The 20,308-nt window shown below is 37.8% G+C and overlaps 1 protein-coding gene across 1 annotated transcript; it reads right to left on the reverse strand.

Annotated features, from left to right (window-relative positions):
- Window positions 1-3,626: 3,626 nt before the first annotated feature.
- Window positions 3,627-19,818, reverse strand: LOC104420558 (auxin-responsive protein SAUR68). The gene is made up of 3 exons (XM_039302495.1): window positions 19,744-19,818; window positions 19,175-19,258; window positions 3,627-4,090 (listed from the first exon to the last, which is right to left on the reverse strand). The coding sequence occupies exons 1-3, from the start codon at window positions 19,816-19,818 to the stop codon at window positions 3,767-3,769; spliced, it is 483 nt and encodes a 160-aa protein (XP_039158429.1). The 3' UTR covers window positions 3,627-3,766.
- Window positions 19,819-20,308: the final 490 nt, after the last annotated feature.

Here is a 20,308-nt window from a genome sequence, read left to right on the forward strand (position 1 = left end):
ACAGGTGTATCAGCGGCGAAAGCAGTCTACGGCACCACCAGTCTCCAGCTCTTCAATGCCCTCCAATCAATCTTCCTCCTTGTCTCCTGGTCCAGACGATCTTCCTATTGCCCTTCGCAAAGGTACTCGGTCTTGCACACAAAAATCCTCTTTGGCTTACCCTATTGAGCGTTATGTGTCTCTCTCACATCTTCCTTTTCCATTACATGACTTTGCTCTATCATTACAAACTCACACAATTCCTACTTCTACCACTGAGGCTTTGTCTCGCCTTGAGTGGAAGAAAGCTATGGATGTGGAAATGGAAGCTCTAGTCTCTCGCCAAACGTGGTCATTGGTTGATCTTCCCCTTGGGAAAGATGTGGTGAAGTGTCGTTGGGTGTATACTATCAAGTACAATTCGGATGGCTCAATCGAGCGTCTTAAAGCTCGACTCGTTGCTAAAGGTTTTACTCAAACTTATGGAGTGGATTATTTTGAGACTTTTTCCCCTGTGGCATGTCTCAACTCTGTTCGTGTTGTTATTTCTCTTGCTGTGAATTTCGATTGGCCATTATATCAATTAGATGTCAAAAATGCTTTTCTTTATGGTGATTTGTCTGAAGAAGTATATATGGAGCAACCTCCTGGGTATGTTGCTCAAGGGGAGAATCGTAGTAAAGTATGTCGGCTACATAAGGCAATTTATGGGTTGAAACAGTCTCCAAGAGCATGGTTTGAAAAATTCAGTTCGGTGATTTCCAGATGTGGTTTCCACCAATGTTATTCTGATCATTCTATTTTTGTTCGCAAGAAGGAATCGAGGGTGGTCATTCTTGTGGTATATGTGGATGATATAATTGTCTCTGGTAGTGATGTGACTGCATTTTTGAGATTAAGTCCTTTCTTCAGCAGCAATTTCAGATTAAGGACTTGGGAACTCTTAGATATTTTCTGGGAATTGAAGTTTTATGAAGTAAAAAAGGTATTAATTTGTCTCAGCGAAAGTATGTTCTTGATCTTTTGTCTGAGACAGGTACACTAGCTTCCAAGCCAGTTGATACTCCTATGGATCCAAATCAAAAGTTTGGAGTTGATGATGGAAAAGAAATTGAAGACAAGCATCAATATCGGCGTCTAGTTGGGAAACTAATTTATCTTACTGTTACACGTCCCGATATTTCTTTTGCTGTTGGCGTGGTGAGTCAGTTTATGGAGTCACCTAAGAAAGTTCATTGGGATGCTGTATGTCGCATTCTTCGATATCTTAAAAGCTCTCCTGGTAAGGGACTCATTTATAAATCTAATGGTTCTTCTACTTTGGTTGGTTATTCTGATGCTGATTGGGCTGGGTCAACATATGATCGACGGTCTACAACTGGGTATTGCACTTTTATTGGTGGTAATTTGGTTACTTGGAGAAGTAAGAAACAAACTACCATTGCCAGGTCTAGTGCAGAGGCTGAATATCGTGCTATGGCACATACTGTGGCTGAATTGTTGTGGTTGAAATCTCTTCTCCAGGAGCTTGGATTTTCTATTAATCAACCTATTGACATGATGTGTGATAATCAAGCAGCCATTTATATTGCTGGGAATCCTGTTTTTCAAGAGCGAACTAAGCATATAGAAGTTGACTGTCACTTTGTTCGTGATGCTGTGAAGCAGAAGTTGGTTGCTACTCCTTACGTTGCCTCTAGAGATCAATTTGCTGATATGTTTACCAAAGCATTATTTCGTCCTGCTTTTGTTGTTGGTTGTTCCAAGCTAGGCATGGGTGACCTATATGCTCCAGCTTGAGGGGAGTGTTAAGTTACTTTAATTGAGTTTCCTTTATTATCAGAGTTTTATTTCCTTTTTACTTACATAAGGATATTATTGTTATATACAATTTATATTCAATATAAATACAATGGGTGTAGGGTTTCTGTGATTACAGAAAACTACAGCCCTCTCTTTCTTTCTTTTACGTTCTCTTTCTCCTCCTTCTCTCTTCCTTCTTTCTCTCTTTCTACTTGCTGCGGGTTCTCTAATCAGTTTTGTGACAGGTCATATCTGTGATTGAAACATTTTATAAGTGAACTTTAACTAACACTCAATGACCAGTAAAGCAGCTTGGTATAACTATGCCATCTGTTTTTTCTTTGTTTTCGTGGTATTTACTTAATTTGTATCAATGTTTTGGCATTTATCGGTAACTTAGAGATCATGCTCTTTTAAATGCGTAAGCAGCTTCACATTGGCCTAAAATGAAGCTGGCTGCAGAGCAAGTTATAGTATCACGTGATCATCGAGAAATCTTCCATTGCTCCTGAACCTGTTACAGCAGAATTCTGCCCAACTATGAGGAGACAATAATTAAACTTAAGAATGTGACTGGATAGCCAGGACAAAGGGAATGATTTGGGTAAGTGTCACCCTGCCTAGCGAGTCTGGCAGTGGGAAAACGGATTCCCATGACCATATTTCTTTGTAAACTTTTAGAGAAGAGAAAACGAGATTGACCTTTGACTGTATTGCTCTCTCTGATAAGAGAAAGTGAATTGTTCAGTTCTATGTTGCTTGTTATATTCATCAATAACTTTTACTTATATAGATGAGCAGGAGGTGAATTTCATGTGCCATGTCGACTATGTGGAGGAAGTCATCTAACATGCATGGCCCAGGGAAGAAACATAAGCACTTGAGAGGTCACATGGTATTGTTTTCCAGCTAATGAACTAAACGTGTCCATTTCAGGAATGAAACTGAAGACATAATGCCCCACTTCAGAACATTTAATAGAGGTCCTGATAATTGCCTGGAGAGAGTGGTGGTACGAGATCCTCTTGTGAAAATTTGGCAGAACAACGGTGTGCCACTCGTACAAACTAACATGTTTGAGACATTAGCCAATGTTGCCCCGAGTAGTAGGGTCACCTGAAAATGATCCTTGCTTAGCTGTGGTTTAATATCATGGGGTAATTGTTTTATGCAGAAAATAAGGTTCGGTGAGGTGGCATATTGCGCCCTGAATACTACAAGTCTTATATTAACTGCATTGCAATAGTTGGATCTAATCTAAATGCTGTCCATTGGCCACTATTTGCGTCCTAATTGCACATTTTCCTGTACTTCACCTCCAAATCAATCAATGGTTTATACTAAAACATATACTGGATTAGACAAAAAATTAAAATGTTGGGGAAAAAACTGGAAATTACAGAGATTCAGTCCTTAAAAAGTGAAAAGTCGAGAGGATAGGCAAAACATTTGCCTACAAGTTTGTTGGGGCTGCAGACTTGTAATCTGCTGATTTTATGGAAAAATTACAAGATCCAGCCAGCAGGTTCCTGGCTTATTATGAAGTTAAGAGTGGGAAAAATGAGAGTTAACAGCTAAATGAGATGTAACAGCCCTGTAAACTTCACGAGGGAAAATTTTTGATGGAGATGCAGATTCATTTTGCAATCTATTCTTTAGCCCTTCAGTTTATTCACTTGAATAAACTGATCATACTAAAGATCAGTTGGTTATGAGGTATATACCCTTAGACTGAATTTCTTTGCTTCCACCAGAAAGTGAATACCAGAAGGACAAATAGGTCACTAGCAAAACCAGATATCCACATATAGAGAAATCAATGCTATTGATCTAAATTGCATCTTCAATTGTAATCTGTCTATCTCCTTAAACCAGTACTCCCTAAACAAGAGGGAAAAACATCTACACTGGTCGTAAAATTTGTTTACAAAATCGTGTCAAGTGTATTGACTAATCTATCTAGGAGTTCTCTAGTCAGGATTGATCATCCATCTATTAGGCTGAGGAAAACTTCTTTGTTGCATGGAATCGTGAGGCCTCCCATTGGATGATCGAAGCCAAACTCCTCCTCAGCTTGACTCAGCAGGTCCTGGAATGAGGGCTGAGATAAGTATGACAGTGGAACGATGAATCTCTTCTTTTGGTTTTCTCCTACATAAACTGGAAAATGCCCCTTTGGAACGTCTAAGGGTGCAGAATCTACTTCCTTGCGACCAGATAGAGACCGCCGCAACTTTTTCCTGGCAAACTGATCCCCATGACGAGGTGCCAGAAAACTTTTTTTCAAAGGAAAGACTTGAGGAAGATGCTATGCCACTCGCTGGAAGGAAATAGGAAGAAATGTGAATTCCGATTTGGTTGCAGAAGCAATGGCTTGGCAATGTATATATAGGGCAAGTGGATGGCAAGTGAGTTTATCTGCTAAGCTGAATGAATGATAGGAGGTTGCAGCATATAGGGCCAAGGAGAGACATGGGCTGTTGGGAGTTCACATGTTAATGTCTGCCAAACCTCATGAAACTCTAGAGCTCATCACTGGAGAAAACATCATGCCCCACATCTCCAGAAGACAAGATTCCTCCCAGGTCCTATGGAAATCTGAAGAGATTGTGGTTGATGTGAACATTTCTAAGATTTCCGACCATGTTTTTGCTCACTATTACAGAGAACACTGACATGCATGGTGTAGGACAAAGTTTATCTGCCTAATATGGTGCCCCTTTCTCCTGTACTACGTACAAAGATTAGAAACACATGTAGATAGGATTTTATGTGAGGCATTTGTTCTCTGGCTTGTTCAAGAGATATATTCACCTGAAGGTTGACATGGTCGTGTCTTCCAACTCATCATCAGGAACTTTGATATTGATTGAAACTTTCATTTTGTGTTGGAGTGCACCCCATGCCTTACCCCATCCTGCATAAGAAACCGGTGTAAGGGACAACCGGGAAGACAAGAAGGGAGGAAAGGTCACTGGTAATTTATGGTGAATCATCTCTGAAGCAGAGGGAGAAAAATTTAGAAGTTTTCAGAATTAGCTCTACAAAGAGCCGTATTGTTGTGTCAGTGGCCAGCATGTCCGAAATCAATGACTTATTTGTTAGAGAAGCCAAAATCAATTGGACATAAACCCGAAGGTTGTGCTCTTTGGTTGGTCATATCAGAGATTGATTTTTTTTTTAAAATCAACTTTAATTATTAACATTCGAAACCGAATGACCAGTAAAGCAGCTTGGTATAACTTTGCCTTCTGTTTTTATTTTGTTTTTGTGGTCTTTGAAGAAGTTAGATTTAACACCTAGATGGGGAATAGATGTTTAAAAGAAATCTTGACAAATAAACTCAAAGTAAAATAAGTTGCAAGCAAAGTCTGGATTGTTAGGAAATAATAATAAGGGTAACATAGTCAATAGTTAATCTTATGTTAAGAGGGATATATATATATATATATATATATATATATATATTGTATGTATTCTTGTAATCCCTTTTTGATTAAGAGAATACAATATGTAGAATACTCTCTCTTTCAACATGGTATCAGAGCACGGTTAAAAATAAAAAAAAACTTCAATCCCACCACCACCACAGCTCGGCGGCGAAGGCCGTCGCTAGATCTAGATCCTCTGCTGCTGCCGCAGCGTGCTTCTCTTCTAGACAGCAGAGCAGAAAGAACGCCCACATTGTCGTTTAGTCATCGTCCCTAGATCCAAATCTGTCCATTGGTTTTCTAAGGTTTGAACTCCAGACCCAAATCCGTCCCTCATCGTAGCCACCCCTCACCGGCATCATCGTCGTCACCCGCTACCTCCCATCGGTGCCTGTCCTGTAGATCTGGATAGAACTACTGCCCAACGTCAATTGCCAAAACCCATCCAACAAAATTGGTATGTGTTTAGCCTTCTTTCTTGATGACGGGATTGAAGACCGATTGCACGATTTGGTCTTTGTTTGTCTTGTGATCTAGATTTTGTGTTTTTCATATATCTTGAGGATTTCGGAAGCCTTTGGTTCTGCAAGGGTTTTACCCCAAACCAGATATATATATTGAAAAAAAAAAAGACCCGAATTGAGGGCATCAGAAGTTGTTTTCTAGTATACTTATATGGATTCTCATTGAAGTATGTTGCTTCTTGAAGTGCTAGTTGGTATGCGTATAGTAATCTTTCAAGTGTTTGATGATTTTTGGTCATCTTTGAAGTGCTGGTTGGTATGATTTTATGGCCTTTCAATGAGGTATATTGACTCAGTGGTGGATCGATTGAACCCTTATTTCTGTTTGTTGTTTAGTGGCATGATTGCACAATTTACTTGTAAGAACGAAATTCCTTGCAATGGTTGTTTTGTGGCTGATTGCACAACTGGAGTTAAGTGCTTGATTATTGTGTCATTCTTATTGGGTTCGGTCGATTCTTGTGTTCAACTTATCTGGCTAATTGCATTATTGGAGTTCGGTGGAGTTAATACTGATGGCTTCTACATTATCTACTGGTTTGACACATTTCCAATTGACATCTGTCAAGTTGGATGGCACTAACTATCTATCATGATCTAAAGCTGTACAAGTTTATCTTACTGCAACTAGACATCATAATTATCTTACATCATTGTAACCATTGTGGGAGGGCTGGACATACTGAATCTTACTGCTACACGCTTCATCCAAAGCTTCGACTCACAATTGCTGCATTTGCTAAAGTGGAAGATTCTTCCTCACCAATTCAATCAGATCCTACTAATGTGCAAAATACAAAAGATTCGGTTACATTGACACATGCATAATATGAGGCTTGGATTTGCTTCCAACAAGTGACAGGAACTTTAGCTCCCACTACAACTTTAGCACATAGCTCAAAAGGTAGTTCATCCTGTTTACTTTCTACAGTATCAGACTCCTGGGTTATAGATTCTGGATCTACTCATCATATAGCTGGTAACTCTAAATTGTTGTCTTTGTTAAATTTTACACCTCTTAGGGTGTCCAACTCTGTTACATTAGCTGATGGTTCAATTTCCCAAATTACTGGCACTGGAGATGCCCATTTGAGTTCCTCCCTTTTTTTATCATCCGTCCATCATCTCAAATCTTCATATAATTTAATTTCCGTTAGTTCATTAACTAAAGAACTAAATTGTTCCGTAACCTTTTTTGCTTCTCATTGTGTTTTTTAGGATTTGAGGACTGGACAGATGATTGGTGGGGGACATGAATCAAATGGCCCATACTATCTAGACAAGAAGGTGATAGCTGCAATAGCTATGAAGCACACATCCACTAATGTCTATCAGATGCATTGTCGTGCTAGTCATTCACCACCAAACATTCTTCGATGATTGTTTCTAGAGTTTGAGTCTGTGAGTACTTTTGAGTGTGAAGCTTGTCAGTTTGGAAAACACTATAGAGTCTCTTTTCCTTCTCGCTTTCAAAGTCGTTTGTCTCGTCCCTTTGAGTTGGTTCATTAAAATATATGGAGTCCATGCCGTGTTTCTGATACATCTGGTTTCCGGTACTTTGTTACATTTGTGGATGATTTTTCCCGAATGACATGGTTGTTCTTAATAAAAGATCGTACTAAGATTTTTCATTGTTTTCGTCAATTCTATTTTTAGGTGCTGAATCAATATAATACTTTTGTGAAAACTCTATCGTCCGATAATGCCAAAGAGTATCTTGCCGTTGCCTCTGGTTTTTAACATTTTCTTGATTCCCATGGCATTATTCATCAAACTTCCTATCTATATACACCACAACAAAATGGTGTAGTTGAACGTAAAAATTGTCATCTTCTTGATGTTGCTCATTGTCTTATGTTTTACATGCATCTTCCGAAAGCATTTTGGGACCATGCTATTCTTATAGCCTCCTTCTTAATTAATCGGCTTCCAACTTCCGTTCTTTAGGGGGAGACATCTTTCTCTATTTTACATCCAAATCGTCTTCCTTTGCATTACCCCTATGGGTCTTTGGATGTGTTTGTTTCGTCCATTCTTTGACTCCAGGTCTTGATAAGTTGGTTCCTTGTGCTGATAAATGTGTCTTTATTGGGTAATCTCGAACTTAGAAGGGCTATAAATGTTACAATCCTACTAGTCGCCGAGTGTTTGTATCAACAGATGTGACATTTTTTGAGGACCAACCATATTATAGTACTCAAACAGTCTCTATAGTGTCTCCTAATAATGACAAGTCTGTCTTACCAATTCCTCCACCAATCTCACTTCCTCCAGTATCGTCAATAGGATTTTAGTTTGCTAATCAAACTTACCATAGACAAGGAACAACTCCCATTACAGAGGTACGGCCATCACCTTATTCATCTAATCCCTCATCGATTGCTGTGCCATCCCCTGATCCTAATCAACCCATTGCTACTCGAAAAGGTACATGATCTTGTGTTGGGTGTCCTGTGGATCGTTATACACTTTATTCTAATTTGTCTGATTATCTTCGTACTTGTCATCCTATTAGCAACTTTCATTTTTATGATCATTTATCTCCTACCTTCTCTACTTTTGTCCCGTCCTTGTCCTCTATTTCTATGCTTAGCAATGTTACTGAAGCTCTTGCTCATCCTGGTTGGAGACAAGCCATGGAGGATGAAATGAAAGCACTTATTGAGAATTGCACTTGGAAGCTTACTACCCTTCTTGTGGGAAAGCAACCTGTCGGTTGTCATTGGATTTTCACGGTTAAGGTTCACCCTGATGGCACCATAGATCGATTGAAGGCACAATTGGTCGCTAAAGGATATACTCAAACATATGGTGTTAATTATGATGACACTTTTTTTCTCTTGTAGCCAAAATTCCATCTGTTCATGTCTTTATTTCTTTAGCAGCACATTTTGGATGGTTTCCTCATCAATTAGACATAAAAATTACGTTCCTACATGATGATTTGGCTGAAGAGGTGTATATGGAGCAACCACCTAGATTTGTTACTCAGGGGGAGAATTTGGTATGTCATTTACATAAGGCTTTGTGTGGACTCAAGCAATCTCCTCGTGCTTGGTTTGGTAAGTTTAGTGATGTTGTTATTAAGTTTGGATTAAAGCGTTGTCAAGTAGACCATTCAGTTTTCAATTCTATCTCCTCAGCTAGTTGTATTCTTCTGGTGGTATATGTTGATATTATCATTACCGGTAGTGATTCTGATGGTATTCAATGACTCAAACAATTTATGTATACACCATTTAGTACTAAGGATATGGGACATTTGCGGTATTTCCTAGGTATTGAGGTTGTCTACTCGCATACAGGTATAAATTTAACTTAGAGAAGATATGTTCTTGACATTCTTGATGAGGTTGGACTTGTTGGAGCAAAACCGGTTGATACTCCTATGGAACCCAATGTGAAACTTGATGCGGAAGATGGAAAATTATTACATGACCCAATGAAATATCGGAGAGTAGTTGGTAAGTTGAATTATCTTACCGTCATGAGACCTGATATATCTTTTGTCTTTAGTGTCATAAGCCAATTCATGGGTTCTCCTCAGACTACTCACTGGCATGCTGTGCTTCGAATTATCAAATACTTGAATGGAGCACCAAGTAAAGGACTAATTTTCAAGAATTATGGCCACCTGAATACCATAGGTTTTTCTTATGCAGATTGGGTTGGATGTTCTACTTGTAGAACATCTACATCGGGTTATTGTGTATTTCTTGGAGGTAATTTAGTTGCCTAGAAGAGTAAGAAACGACATGTGGTTTCTCAATCAAGTGCAAAAGCAAAATATAGAGCAAGGGCACATGTGACTAGTGAGTTGCTCTGGTTGAGGATGTTATTGTCAGAAATTGGGATGTCAACAACAGAACCATCGATATTATATTGTGACAATCAATCAGCTATTCATATTGCAAACAATCTCATCTTCCATGAGCGAACCAAGCACATTGAGGTTTTTTTTTTTTTTTTTTTTTTTTTTTTTGGTAAAGAAGCACATTGAGGTTGATTGTCACTTTATACGAGAAAAAGTTCAGAAAGGAGAGATCACTCTTCAACATACAAGAATTTTTTATGTAACGAGTTGGGATTGTTTGATATCTACATCCTAACTTGAGAGGGAGTGTTAGGAAATAATAATAAGGGTAAAATAGTTAATAGTTAATCTTATGTTGAGAGGGTTACATATATATATATATATATTGTATGTATTCTTGTAATTCTTTTTTGATTAAGAGAATACAATACGTAGAATACTCTCTCTCTCTCTCTCTCTCTCTCTCTCTCTCAACATGGATGAAAAACAAAATTAGTTTCGAGGAACGCTAGACTTCTTAACTAGAGATTGTGCAATCGACTTAAAATAAACAGAGTTGAGAGAAGAGAAAATCGCACACGAATTTTATAGTAGTTCGGCTTAGATTAAGCCTACGCCTACTATTTTGTGTTGACAGCCTACTGGTTAGATTTCACTATATGATCAATAGAATATTATAACTTATGAGTGTAAACACTCAGTGGTAGATTTCTCTAACTCACTAAGACACTCTTTTTGTGTATTTCTCTCTTGATCATAATTTGTAATGCTCACAAATGAAGACAAGTGATTAAGAGAAGCCTTAGACTTTGGAATTCTAATTTCACGTTCCCTTTTTCAACTTGGCCGAATGACTTTCCTTTAAATACTCTCCAGGCAACACTAGCCGTTGACATTCCCTAAAGGAAATTCTTCCAATCAAGCCATTGGATAGAATAATTCAATTAGATCTTATGGCTGTTGAAGATAGGATCCACTTGATTCTTCTCGCTCATATAATCGGAATCTTGATTTCCATTAGTGATGTTTCCTTACATGAAAGTTATCTTTGAGATTGATTTTCTCAATATATAATTGACTTAATCAACGTTTTTGAATAAGGTAAGTGAAATCATTGATCAGAAGATAGTCGTTGAAGAATTGTTTCTAGACAAAGTTTATTTTGGATTTGCGTCGCAACATCATTGGGTCTGGTTCTGGATTATTCTTCGTTCTGGACTTGTCAAAGAGGGATGTACTTCTGGAAAAGTACTATTAAGAGTCTTTGAAAATTCTGTAGAAGTAAAGAGGATAAAAGTAGAAAGTTTTGCCAACTTCAAAAGTTGGTAGTAGTTTTCTCAATAATCTCCCCCTCTTTGATGGTGACAAAATTTTCATACAGATTTAAATAAAAACTTGCAAAACAATACTTAGACAACACAACTAATGAAAATTTATAAACTAGTGTATATGTGACCATAATAGACAAACTGTATATGCAAACATTAGACTTGATAGCCGTCACAAAAACCATAAACTTGCAAACACATCAACCACAAAAGTTACATTAAACAAAAATCTGCTTATGTATCCCCCTTTTTGTCATCATCAAGAGGGGCACAAAACAACAAATCAAACCATCAAATTTAAAAGATTGAAAGCACGCAAAGAGATGAGAGATTTAGAAAAATTCAGGGATTTTTGGGAACTCGAACAAGTTGAAAGTCTTCCAAGTGTTTTTGCACAGTTTCCTCTATTTTAGCCATTCATTATCCAAAGGCCCCCTCTATCTTGGCATGAAGAGAATTGCGCATCTGTTGGATCTCAACCCCATTAGTATTACTGTTCCTTAATCTCCAAAAGGAGTTCAACCATCCTCAGATAGTTTGCATCCTCGTCTATTTGAGCACCAGCCTCAGTAAATAGCACTGAGGAAGATCAGGCTGTACCTTGAAGTATGTTCCTCCCCCTAAACTTCAGCTTCCTTCTACTTGTCGCTAATTGAGTCTTCAGGAAAATGAGAGGCATAAATGTCTTCAGCGTCTAGTGGAGAACGGTTCATACCATCATTGAAGGTTGGTTTTGCATGTTGCTTTTGAAGAGAAGTTTTCTCATCAACTCCCCTTGCCTCTGTGCCTTCATTTTGAGCAAGGATGTTTTCTCCTTTTTTGATTACTTTCTTTTCAGCATCCTCAGCACCTTTGTTGAGCATCTTCAATCGTCTCATCTTCTTGATCTCTCTCATTTTCTTCAACTTCTTCTTCAGATTCTACTATGCTTGTGACAGGGTCTCCTATAGCAATTTTTGCTAAAATATCAGAAAGAGTCTCCTCATCTGTTTCTTCCTCGTCTTTATCTTGTAATAGTAAGGCAGGTCTTTTCCTCTTGGGAGTCCTGGAAACTGCATTCTTCCCTTTTCTTTTTTTTTCCTCAGCTGTTGACCCTATATTGATCGAACTAGCGAACCCCTTCTTCATAACTTCCCAAACATCAGAGATGTTTTTCATCTCATCTTGGAGATTATTTTAAAATCAATTTGCATAGAAGCAAGGGTCTTGGAGCAAAAACTTGAAGGAGGTTAAATTTGTAAGTGCTTAAAGAGCCTGATTACCAAGGCAACATAAGGAAGTTGACCTTTCTTTTTCCTCACCGTTCTGTATATGTGTAGCAAAATAGTGTGTGGCAATGAGAAGGCAACTCCATTGCAAATAGCCCACATCATTTTTGCCTCAAACTTGGAAACATCGGTCTTTGAAGCAGCCTTAGGTCTGATGCAGTTTATGACAATTTTATGGAATAGAATGATTGAAGCAGACATCATAGAATAGGCCATACTTCCCCTTATAATTTTATCCTTCACTAGAAACTTAATCACTTCTTCATTCGAGACACTGATGGACATAAAGTCGGTTCTTTCTACTCTCAGAATGTCAACTAGTGAATCAACACCCATATCAAAGACCTTTTTGCATATTGTGAATTGAATATGTATAGGATCCAAGATGGACAAATTCAAATGGAAGTAAATAGATAATTTTGGATAGACACCAGACGTTTCCAAATAGAAATTTTACATTTGAAGTTAAGCAAACTTTTCATTCAAAAGCACTTTAATTGTCTCTAGAAAATCAAAATCTACAGTGTGCGGATTAATCACACTATAATTCAACATCTACGCATAAACTTCATTATGCTCTTTAAATCTAAACAACTCTCCTCTAGACCCAATAACCTCAGTCACAACATCCATTTTGGGTTGAAAATTCTTAAACATTCTCTGATCATCGTCTTCCTTTTTACCTTTGGTCTGACTCTCAGTCCCAAACTGAGAATTAGCTAGAAATACAGTGAACCCCTCCTCCGTTTGTCTAGGTTTCACCAAACCCAAATTTCTCATGGCTTTCAAAAATAGTGTCTCATTACCGTACCCATTTTCTCTTAAGAAACTGGTAATGAAATTCGTAGGGCTTCCTCATTTCTTTAAGAAATTGTAGTGCTTAAGGAGAACATCAAGTTTCCTTACGGAGATGGGAGTTGCATTCTAAGTAACTTCCTGCTCTACAGAGAGTCGATTTGTGCTATGCGGGAATTCTTCTCCAATAAGATGAAAATGCGTATGAGTTTTTTTTTTTTTTTGAATGATGAACCAAGGCCCTTTGCTGGCTATGCAGAATGATTTCTGCTGAGAAGAAATTGAGACTAACTTGGAAGGCTTGGAAGACATGATGGTGATCAAGAAAACGATTGAGGTTAAGATTTACGAAGTAGGGTTTGCAAGGAGAAAGATGATCAAAATAGAGAGAGAAAATGCTTTTGAGTTTTAGGGTTTACTGTGGAATGATTTCGTGAAAAGGAAAAGAGAAGAAAGAGTCTTTAAAGAAAATAAACCGTGGCAAACAAACAGGTGCAAAAGGAAAATAACTATAAATTTGGAATTTTTGAAAAATTACTAAAAGAGTTTTCAAAATTTTTTATATGAATTCCGAAAAATCAAGAAATGACAAAAAAAGATAACAATTCCCAAGAAATATAAATGGTCAATAAAAATTTGAATAAATATAAGATATTCATACCTGTTTGATAAGGAAGGAAACTTATTCTCCAAAGTCTCTTAGTTGTTGTTGAATCCATAAAATTTGAGAGCAACAACTACCAAGAGTAACATATTCTGCTTCTATGGTTGAAAGGGCCACAATATTCTATTTCTTCAAGAACCAAGATACCAACATCTATTCCTTTCTCTGGCTGGCCGTTTGTAGCTCATCAGGTCAGTTCTTCAAACTATCCAAGCCTATTGGGTGAGTGTTTTTGTTTTACCCGTAATTGTTATCGATCAGATTGAGAAAATGCTCAGACAATTCCTTTGGAAAGTCCTAGAGTTAGGTAGAGAGGGTGCCAAGATTGCCTGGGAGGATGTGTGCCTTCCAAAGAAGGAAGGAGGGCTTGGTATCAGGAGACTTAAAGATTGTAACAAGGCTGCCATGTTGAAACATGTATGGCTCTTGTTCTCAAATAAAGAGGTTTTGTGGTGCAAATGGGTTCATTCCACGTTTTTAAAGGGCAAGAACTTTTGGGTCGCTAAGAAGCCAACCTTTTGTTCTTGGGCTTGAAAGAAGCTTCTAAGTCCTAGGAGTGAATTTCGGAACTCCTTCTTTTGGAGGATTGGGGATGGCCACTCGGTCTCTCTTTGGTTCGACAACTGGCACCCTAGGGGACTACTGAATTTAATCCTCAGACTCGCTTATCTACAGCTTAGGATTATCTAGACAAGCCTCAGTTTTTAGATATTTTCTTTGATGTTGGCCAGGTTCTCAAAACAATCATTGAGTCATGGGATTATCCTCTTTCGACCCCTACTCAGGTAGCAAATTGCTGTTGTTGGAGGGGAAACCTGTCGGGCTGGTTCACGATAGCAATTGCTTGGGAAACCATTAGGCACAAGCGGAACATTGTCTTTTGGCATGATTTCATTTGGGATAATGCAATCACGCCAAGGTATCAGCTTAACCTTTGGCTCATGGCTAAGTGCAAATTGTCCACACAATCTCTGTTATTGTCTCATGGTAGAATAGAGAGGGGATCTTGTGTGTTCTTCAATGGGTTGCCTGATTCTATAGATAATTTGTTTTTTGATTGCTCTGTCACAGCTGATGTTGCTTTCTTTTGGGCAGCGAGATGCAATTTGCCTTGGCAAAACAGGTCTTGGGGAGAGAATCTCTATTGGGCCACCTCTTTCTTGAAGGGTAAGGACTTTTTTAAATACATTGCTCACTTTTCCTTTGGGGCTCTTTGTCACATTATTTGGAAAAATAGGAATAACATCCTATTCAGAGAACAATCCCTTACCACCTCAACTATGAAGAACCATCTATTTAAGGTGGTTAGGGATAGAGCTAGCACCTTCAGAAATATTGAAGATAGCTTCAGAAACAGAAGATTGCAAAGGAGTTGGGGCATTGATCCCATTATCTTTTCGGGGGACCCGTAATCGACCCTAGTTTTGGCCGATGCTTGAAGGAACTATTGGTGCTTTGGAGCCGACGTCTCTCTCCTCCTTCGTTGAGGTGTTTGTTTCTTTGCCGGTTGTTCATGCCGTGCCTTTCTTGTTGTTGTTTGCCTTCTTTTGGGCATTGCCTTGTGTTTTACATCATGGGATCTTTCCACTCATTATGATTGTTCATCTTGAGTGCAAGTTTTTGATGCTGTAATCTTTTGTACTTTTGGCCTTTCCTCATTATATCTATTACCTTTTACCCAAAAAAAAAAAATAATCTGTCCCAGAGGTTGACAAGTTCCTGAATTATTTTTCCTGTCAACTTTACATCTAGCTAGATCAACGTTTGAGTATCCGAATAAAGTAAAGTCTCCTCATTTTGGGTACCACAGACCTAATTTCGGATTGATGGCAATATATTTGATGATGCATTTAACAACACTAAGGTGTGATTCTCTAGGATTAACTTGAAACCTAGCACATATGCACATACTAAATAAAATATAAGGTTGAGAAATAGTAAGATAGAGAAGAGAACCAATTATGCTTCTGTAGGTCTCTTGGTCCACTTTCTTTCCATCTTCATCCTTATTAAGTTTTGAAAAACTTGATGTGGCAATTTCAGTCTTCTTGCAGTTTTCCATACCAAACTTCTTGATTACATCTTTGGTATATTTTTCTTGATAAATAAAGTTCTTTTTTTGGATTGTCTAAGTTGTAGACTTGAAAAGAATGTCAATTCTTCCATCATGCTCATCTCAAATTCTTTCTGCACAGACCTAACAAATTTCTTACACATAAGCTAATTAGAAGAACTAAAGATGTTGTTATCTACATATATTTGAACAAGTAAGAAGTCTTTACATTTTTTTTTTGATAAATAAATTGGTGTCAATCATACTTTCTTAAAACCATTACTCACTTTTGCTCAAAAAAAAAAATCATTATTCACTAGAAACTTAGTCAACATTTCGTACTAAGCATGATGTGCTTGCTTTAGACCATATAAGGCTTTCTTCAATTTGTAGATAAAGTCTGATTTTCTAGAATTTTCAAATCTTGGAGATTGTTCCACATAGATTTCTTCTTGAATGAAACCATTGAGAAAAGTACTTTTGAAGTCCATTTGAAATAGTTTAAAGTTATGAAAACATGCATAAGCTAGTAGCAGCCTTACGGTTTCCAACCTAGCTATAGGTGCATATGTTTCATCATAGTCTATTTCTTGTTCTTGTGCATATCCTTGTGCCACGCATCCCGCCTTGATTTGATCATTTTTCCCTTTGTATCCATCTTGTTTTTGAACACTCATTTAGTTTTAATCAAAAAATTTCCTCTTGGTTTGGGAACCAACTTCCAAACATCATTGATCTTGAATTATCAAATTTTTCTTGCATTGCTTCTATCTAGCTTTCATCGGATAAATTTTCTTCTATTCCCTTTGGTTTTACTTTAGAAACAAGTGCTAAAGCATTTAGATCTTCTTTTCCTTTGGATTCGGTTTAGATCCCTTCTTCTATATTACCAATAATGAGGTCTTTAAGATGACTTAATTTGTGCTTTCAATTATTGTTGAGTTTGTTACTTTCTTCAAGAGTCTCCTGTGGCTCTGTCTCTATTAATTCTTTCTTTTTATCTTCAATTTAAACTTGTTCAATGGAAGGCTGATCCTATCCAGGAGACTCCGACTTTGTTAAATTTGAGACTAACTTAGATTCTTCAAGCCAAGTCGGATCACGTTGATTTTGACAGGCTTCTTGAAATCTGACGTTCATTGATTCTTCAACAGTCTAGGTGCTTTTGTTGAAGACTATGTATGCCTTGTTGTAGAATATCCGAGAAATATTCATTCTTTTGACTTTTCCTCAAACTTACCCAGACGATCATTTGTATTTTTCAATATAAAACACTTGCAACCAAAAACATGAAGGTATAAATTTCTGCCTTAGTAGATTTCATATGGGGTTTTATTGATGATAGGCCTAAAAGATACTCTGTTAATTTATATAGCAAGCAATAGAGACTGCTTTTGTCTAGAAGTGAGAAGAAACTCTACCTTCAATTAATAGAGTTTTGGGCATTTCTTGCAAAGACTGATTTTTCCTTTCTATAACTCCATTATGTTTCGGAGTGTAAGGGGAAGAGAACATATTGAAAACAATTTTCATTACAAAAACTTGTAAACTCTTGATTTTTGAATTCTCTCCTATGGTTTGTTTTGATGTTGGAAATTGTGTAGCCTTTCTCATTTTGAACATTTTTAGCAAACTTTAAAAAGTAAGAGAAGGCTTCTGTTTTGTTTGCTAAAAAGAAGAGGCTTCTGTTTTGTTTGCTAAAAAGAAGACCCGTGAAAACATTGAGTAATCATCTACAATCACTAAACAATATTTCTTGCCTCAAATACTTTGGGTTCTGGTTAGTCCGAAAATATCCATGTGAAGGAGCTGCAAATATGTTTTATGGATTTGAATGAACTTCTAACCTGTTTTCCCAAAGTGCTGCCAATAATTAAACTTAAGAATAGGACTGGTTAGCCAGAACAAAAGGAATGATTTGGGTAAGTGTCACCCCTGGCTCATGAAAAAGCTAAAGAAACCAGAAAACTATATCCTGATGGCGAAGAAAGTGCCTAATCTCCTAGCTTAACTAATCTCCCACATCTATATCTGTGCCTCTAGATCATTCACTCTCTTCACTTTAACAAACAAGAGTTTTAGCTGGCAGCTTTTATTCAGAAATAGACAAACGAGCCAGATTGATGACAATTCAGCTTACACCGAAGGACCAACATTTTTTAAGTAAGAAAAACATTTTCTTTCCTGTTGAGTTTAACTGAATAAGTTTTTTTTTGGGTCAAAACTGCATAAGTTAGTATGCCATGGAACATAGATAAAAGATTCATCACTATTTCTGTTCATGAGCATCCCTAGAGGCTAGAAGCCAACAGATTGTCGGATCTTATGATATAAGAAGAGCTTGAATCGCATCATCTTTTGCAGTAGGAAAATCTCACACAGAGTAGATGCCATTTTTCTACTTCCTCCTGCAAGATAACTCCATTAATAGTGAAACAAATGCAGACCCCCATTGTGAACCATTTGTTCTTTTGCTATAAGATAGAAGTTTCATGTCTAGATTGTATCTTTGTCATTCATCACATCATAAATTGATTTTGGCTTCAGATCTGAAAAACGCTGTAAAATATGGTGGAACATACTCAAAGAAGCTGATGATGCTTATCTTTCTTTTTTTCTTTTTTTTGATAAGGTAAGTAATATTAAGGGGGAGGTCAAAAAGTACAGACAAACGGCTTCAAAGAACTGTCACTCAAGATGAACAGGCTCATGATGAGTGAAAGGAAGCAAAAAAAAGGCCAATCGGCCGACAGCACCAAAACAAGACAACACACCAAAGGAAGAACACAAAGCAGCACCAAGTGTCTACCCAAGCAAGGCCAACTCAGACGTCGAAGATAGCAGGGTCCACTTCCCAGGAACGTTGCACTCTTTTGTTTCTTGGGGAATCCTCCACATTCTTGAAGGTGCAAGCCTTATCTTTAACAACCTTTAGAAGGTGCATCTTCATAGCCGAAGTAGAAATCTGCACACCCCTGAAGAGAATATCGTTTCTATTCTACCAAATGATGTGGCAGAGTGCTCCAAAAGAGAATCGGCCAATGCATTTATAAAACTCCTTGCCCGAGAGCAAGGCCGAAGCCCAACTAAGGCTTATTACTCCAAGGAATACCACATCTAGTCACCCAAAAGAAGGCAATAGTTGAGGTAACGTGACAACCAAAAAAGAGGTGATCGACCGAGTCCGGCACCTCATTGCGGAAGGGGCAAGACACAATGATGCTTATCTTTAATATTCATGGACATTATAATGTACATTTCTACATACTTTTCCCTGTATTGAAGGGTAGGCAAAAATTTTACACCAACAAGTCACAACTATTTGCTAAAATGAACCTAATGTGTTCCCTAATCTGTCTTGCTGGTATCTCTCACGATCTGTTCATGTGAGATGTCAGATTGAGGAAAACTTCTTCACAGGGAATCCTAAGGCCACCCATCGGATGATCAAACCCAAACTCTTCTTCAGCTCGACTTAGCAAGTCTTGAAATGAAGGCCGAGTTAAACGAGAGACTGGAACTACATATCTCCGCTTCTGGGTGTCTCCAACATAAACTGCAAAATAGCCCCGGCGCATACCCATGGCCATTGGAACTGCCTGCTTTTCAGTAAATAGAGATCATCAAAGAATCTACTTAGCGAGTCTGACAATGGGCAAATGGCTTCCCATGATTATATTTCTGCATAAACTTTTAGAGGAGAAAACAAGATCGACCCTTAATTGTATTGCTATCTCTCTAGTAAGAGAATGTGAATTGATCAGTTCTATGTTGTTTGTAGAACTCATTGATCGGTTCTACTTGTATAGATGAGCTCTAGGTGGAATTTAATGTGCCATGTTGAATATGTGTAGGAATAGTCATCTAACATGCATGGCCCAGGTAAGAAACATAAGCCTTTAAGAGGTCACATGGTATTGTTTTGAAGCTAATGAACTAATGATGTCTATTTGAGGATTGAAACTGAAGACACAATGCCCCACTTCAGAACATTTGATAGAGGTCCTGATAATTCCCTGGAGAGAGTGGTGGCATGAGCCTCTTGTTAAAATTTGGTGGAACATGGTGTACCACTTTTACTGACCAACATGTTTGAGAAATCAGCCAATGTTGCCACACGAGTAGTAGGGTCATCTGAAAATGATCCTTGCCTACACATGGTTTTGGGAAGAAAATGAGGTTCGGTGAAGTGGCATATTACGCCCTGGATATAACAAGTCTTGTATTGACTGTATAAAAATAGTTGGTTCTAATCTAAATACAGTCCATTGGCCACAATTTGTGTCCTAGCTGCATATTTTGCTGTAGTTTGCCTCCGAATCAATGAATGGTTTATAGTAAAACATGTAGTAGACAAAAAAATTAAAATGTTGCGGAAAAAACTGGAAATTACAGAGATTCAGTCCTTAAAAAGTGAAAAAATTCAAGAGGGTAGGCAAAACATTTGCCTAAAAGTTCGTTGGGGCTGCAGACTTGTAATCTGCTGATTTTATGGAAAAATTACAAGATCCAGCCAGCAGGTTCCTGGCATATATGAAGTTAAGAGTGGGAAAATGAGAGTTAACAGCTCAATGAGATGTAACAGCCCTGTAAACTTCGTGAGGGAAAAATTTCGATGGAGATGCAGATTTCATTTTGCAATCTATTCT

Source organism: Eucalyptus grandis, chromosome 9 (assembly GCF_016545825.1).
Source record: "Eucalyptus grandis isolate ANBG69807.140 chromosome 9, ASM1654582v1, whole genome shotgun sequence".
NCBI lineage: Eukaryota > Viridiplantae > Streptophyta > Magnoliopsida > Myrtales > Myrtaceae > Eucalyptus > Eucalyptus grandis.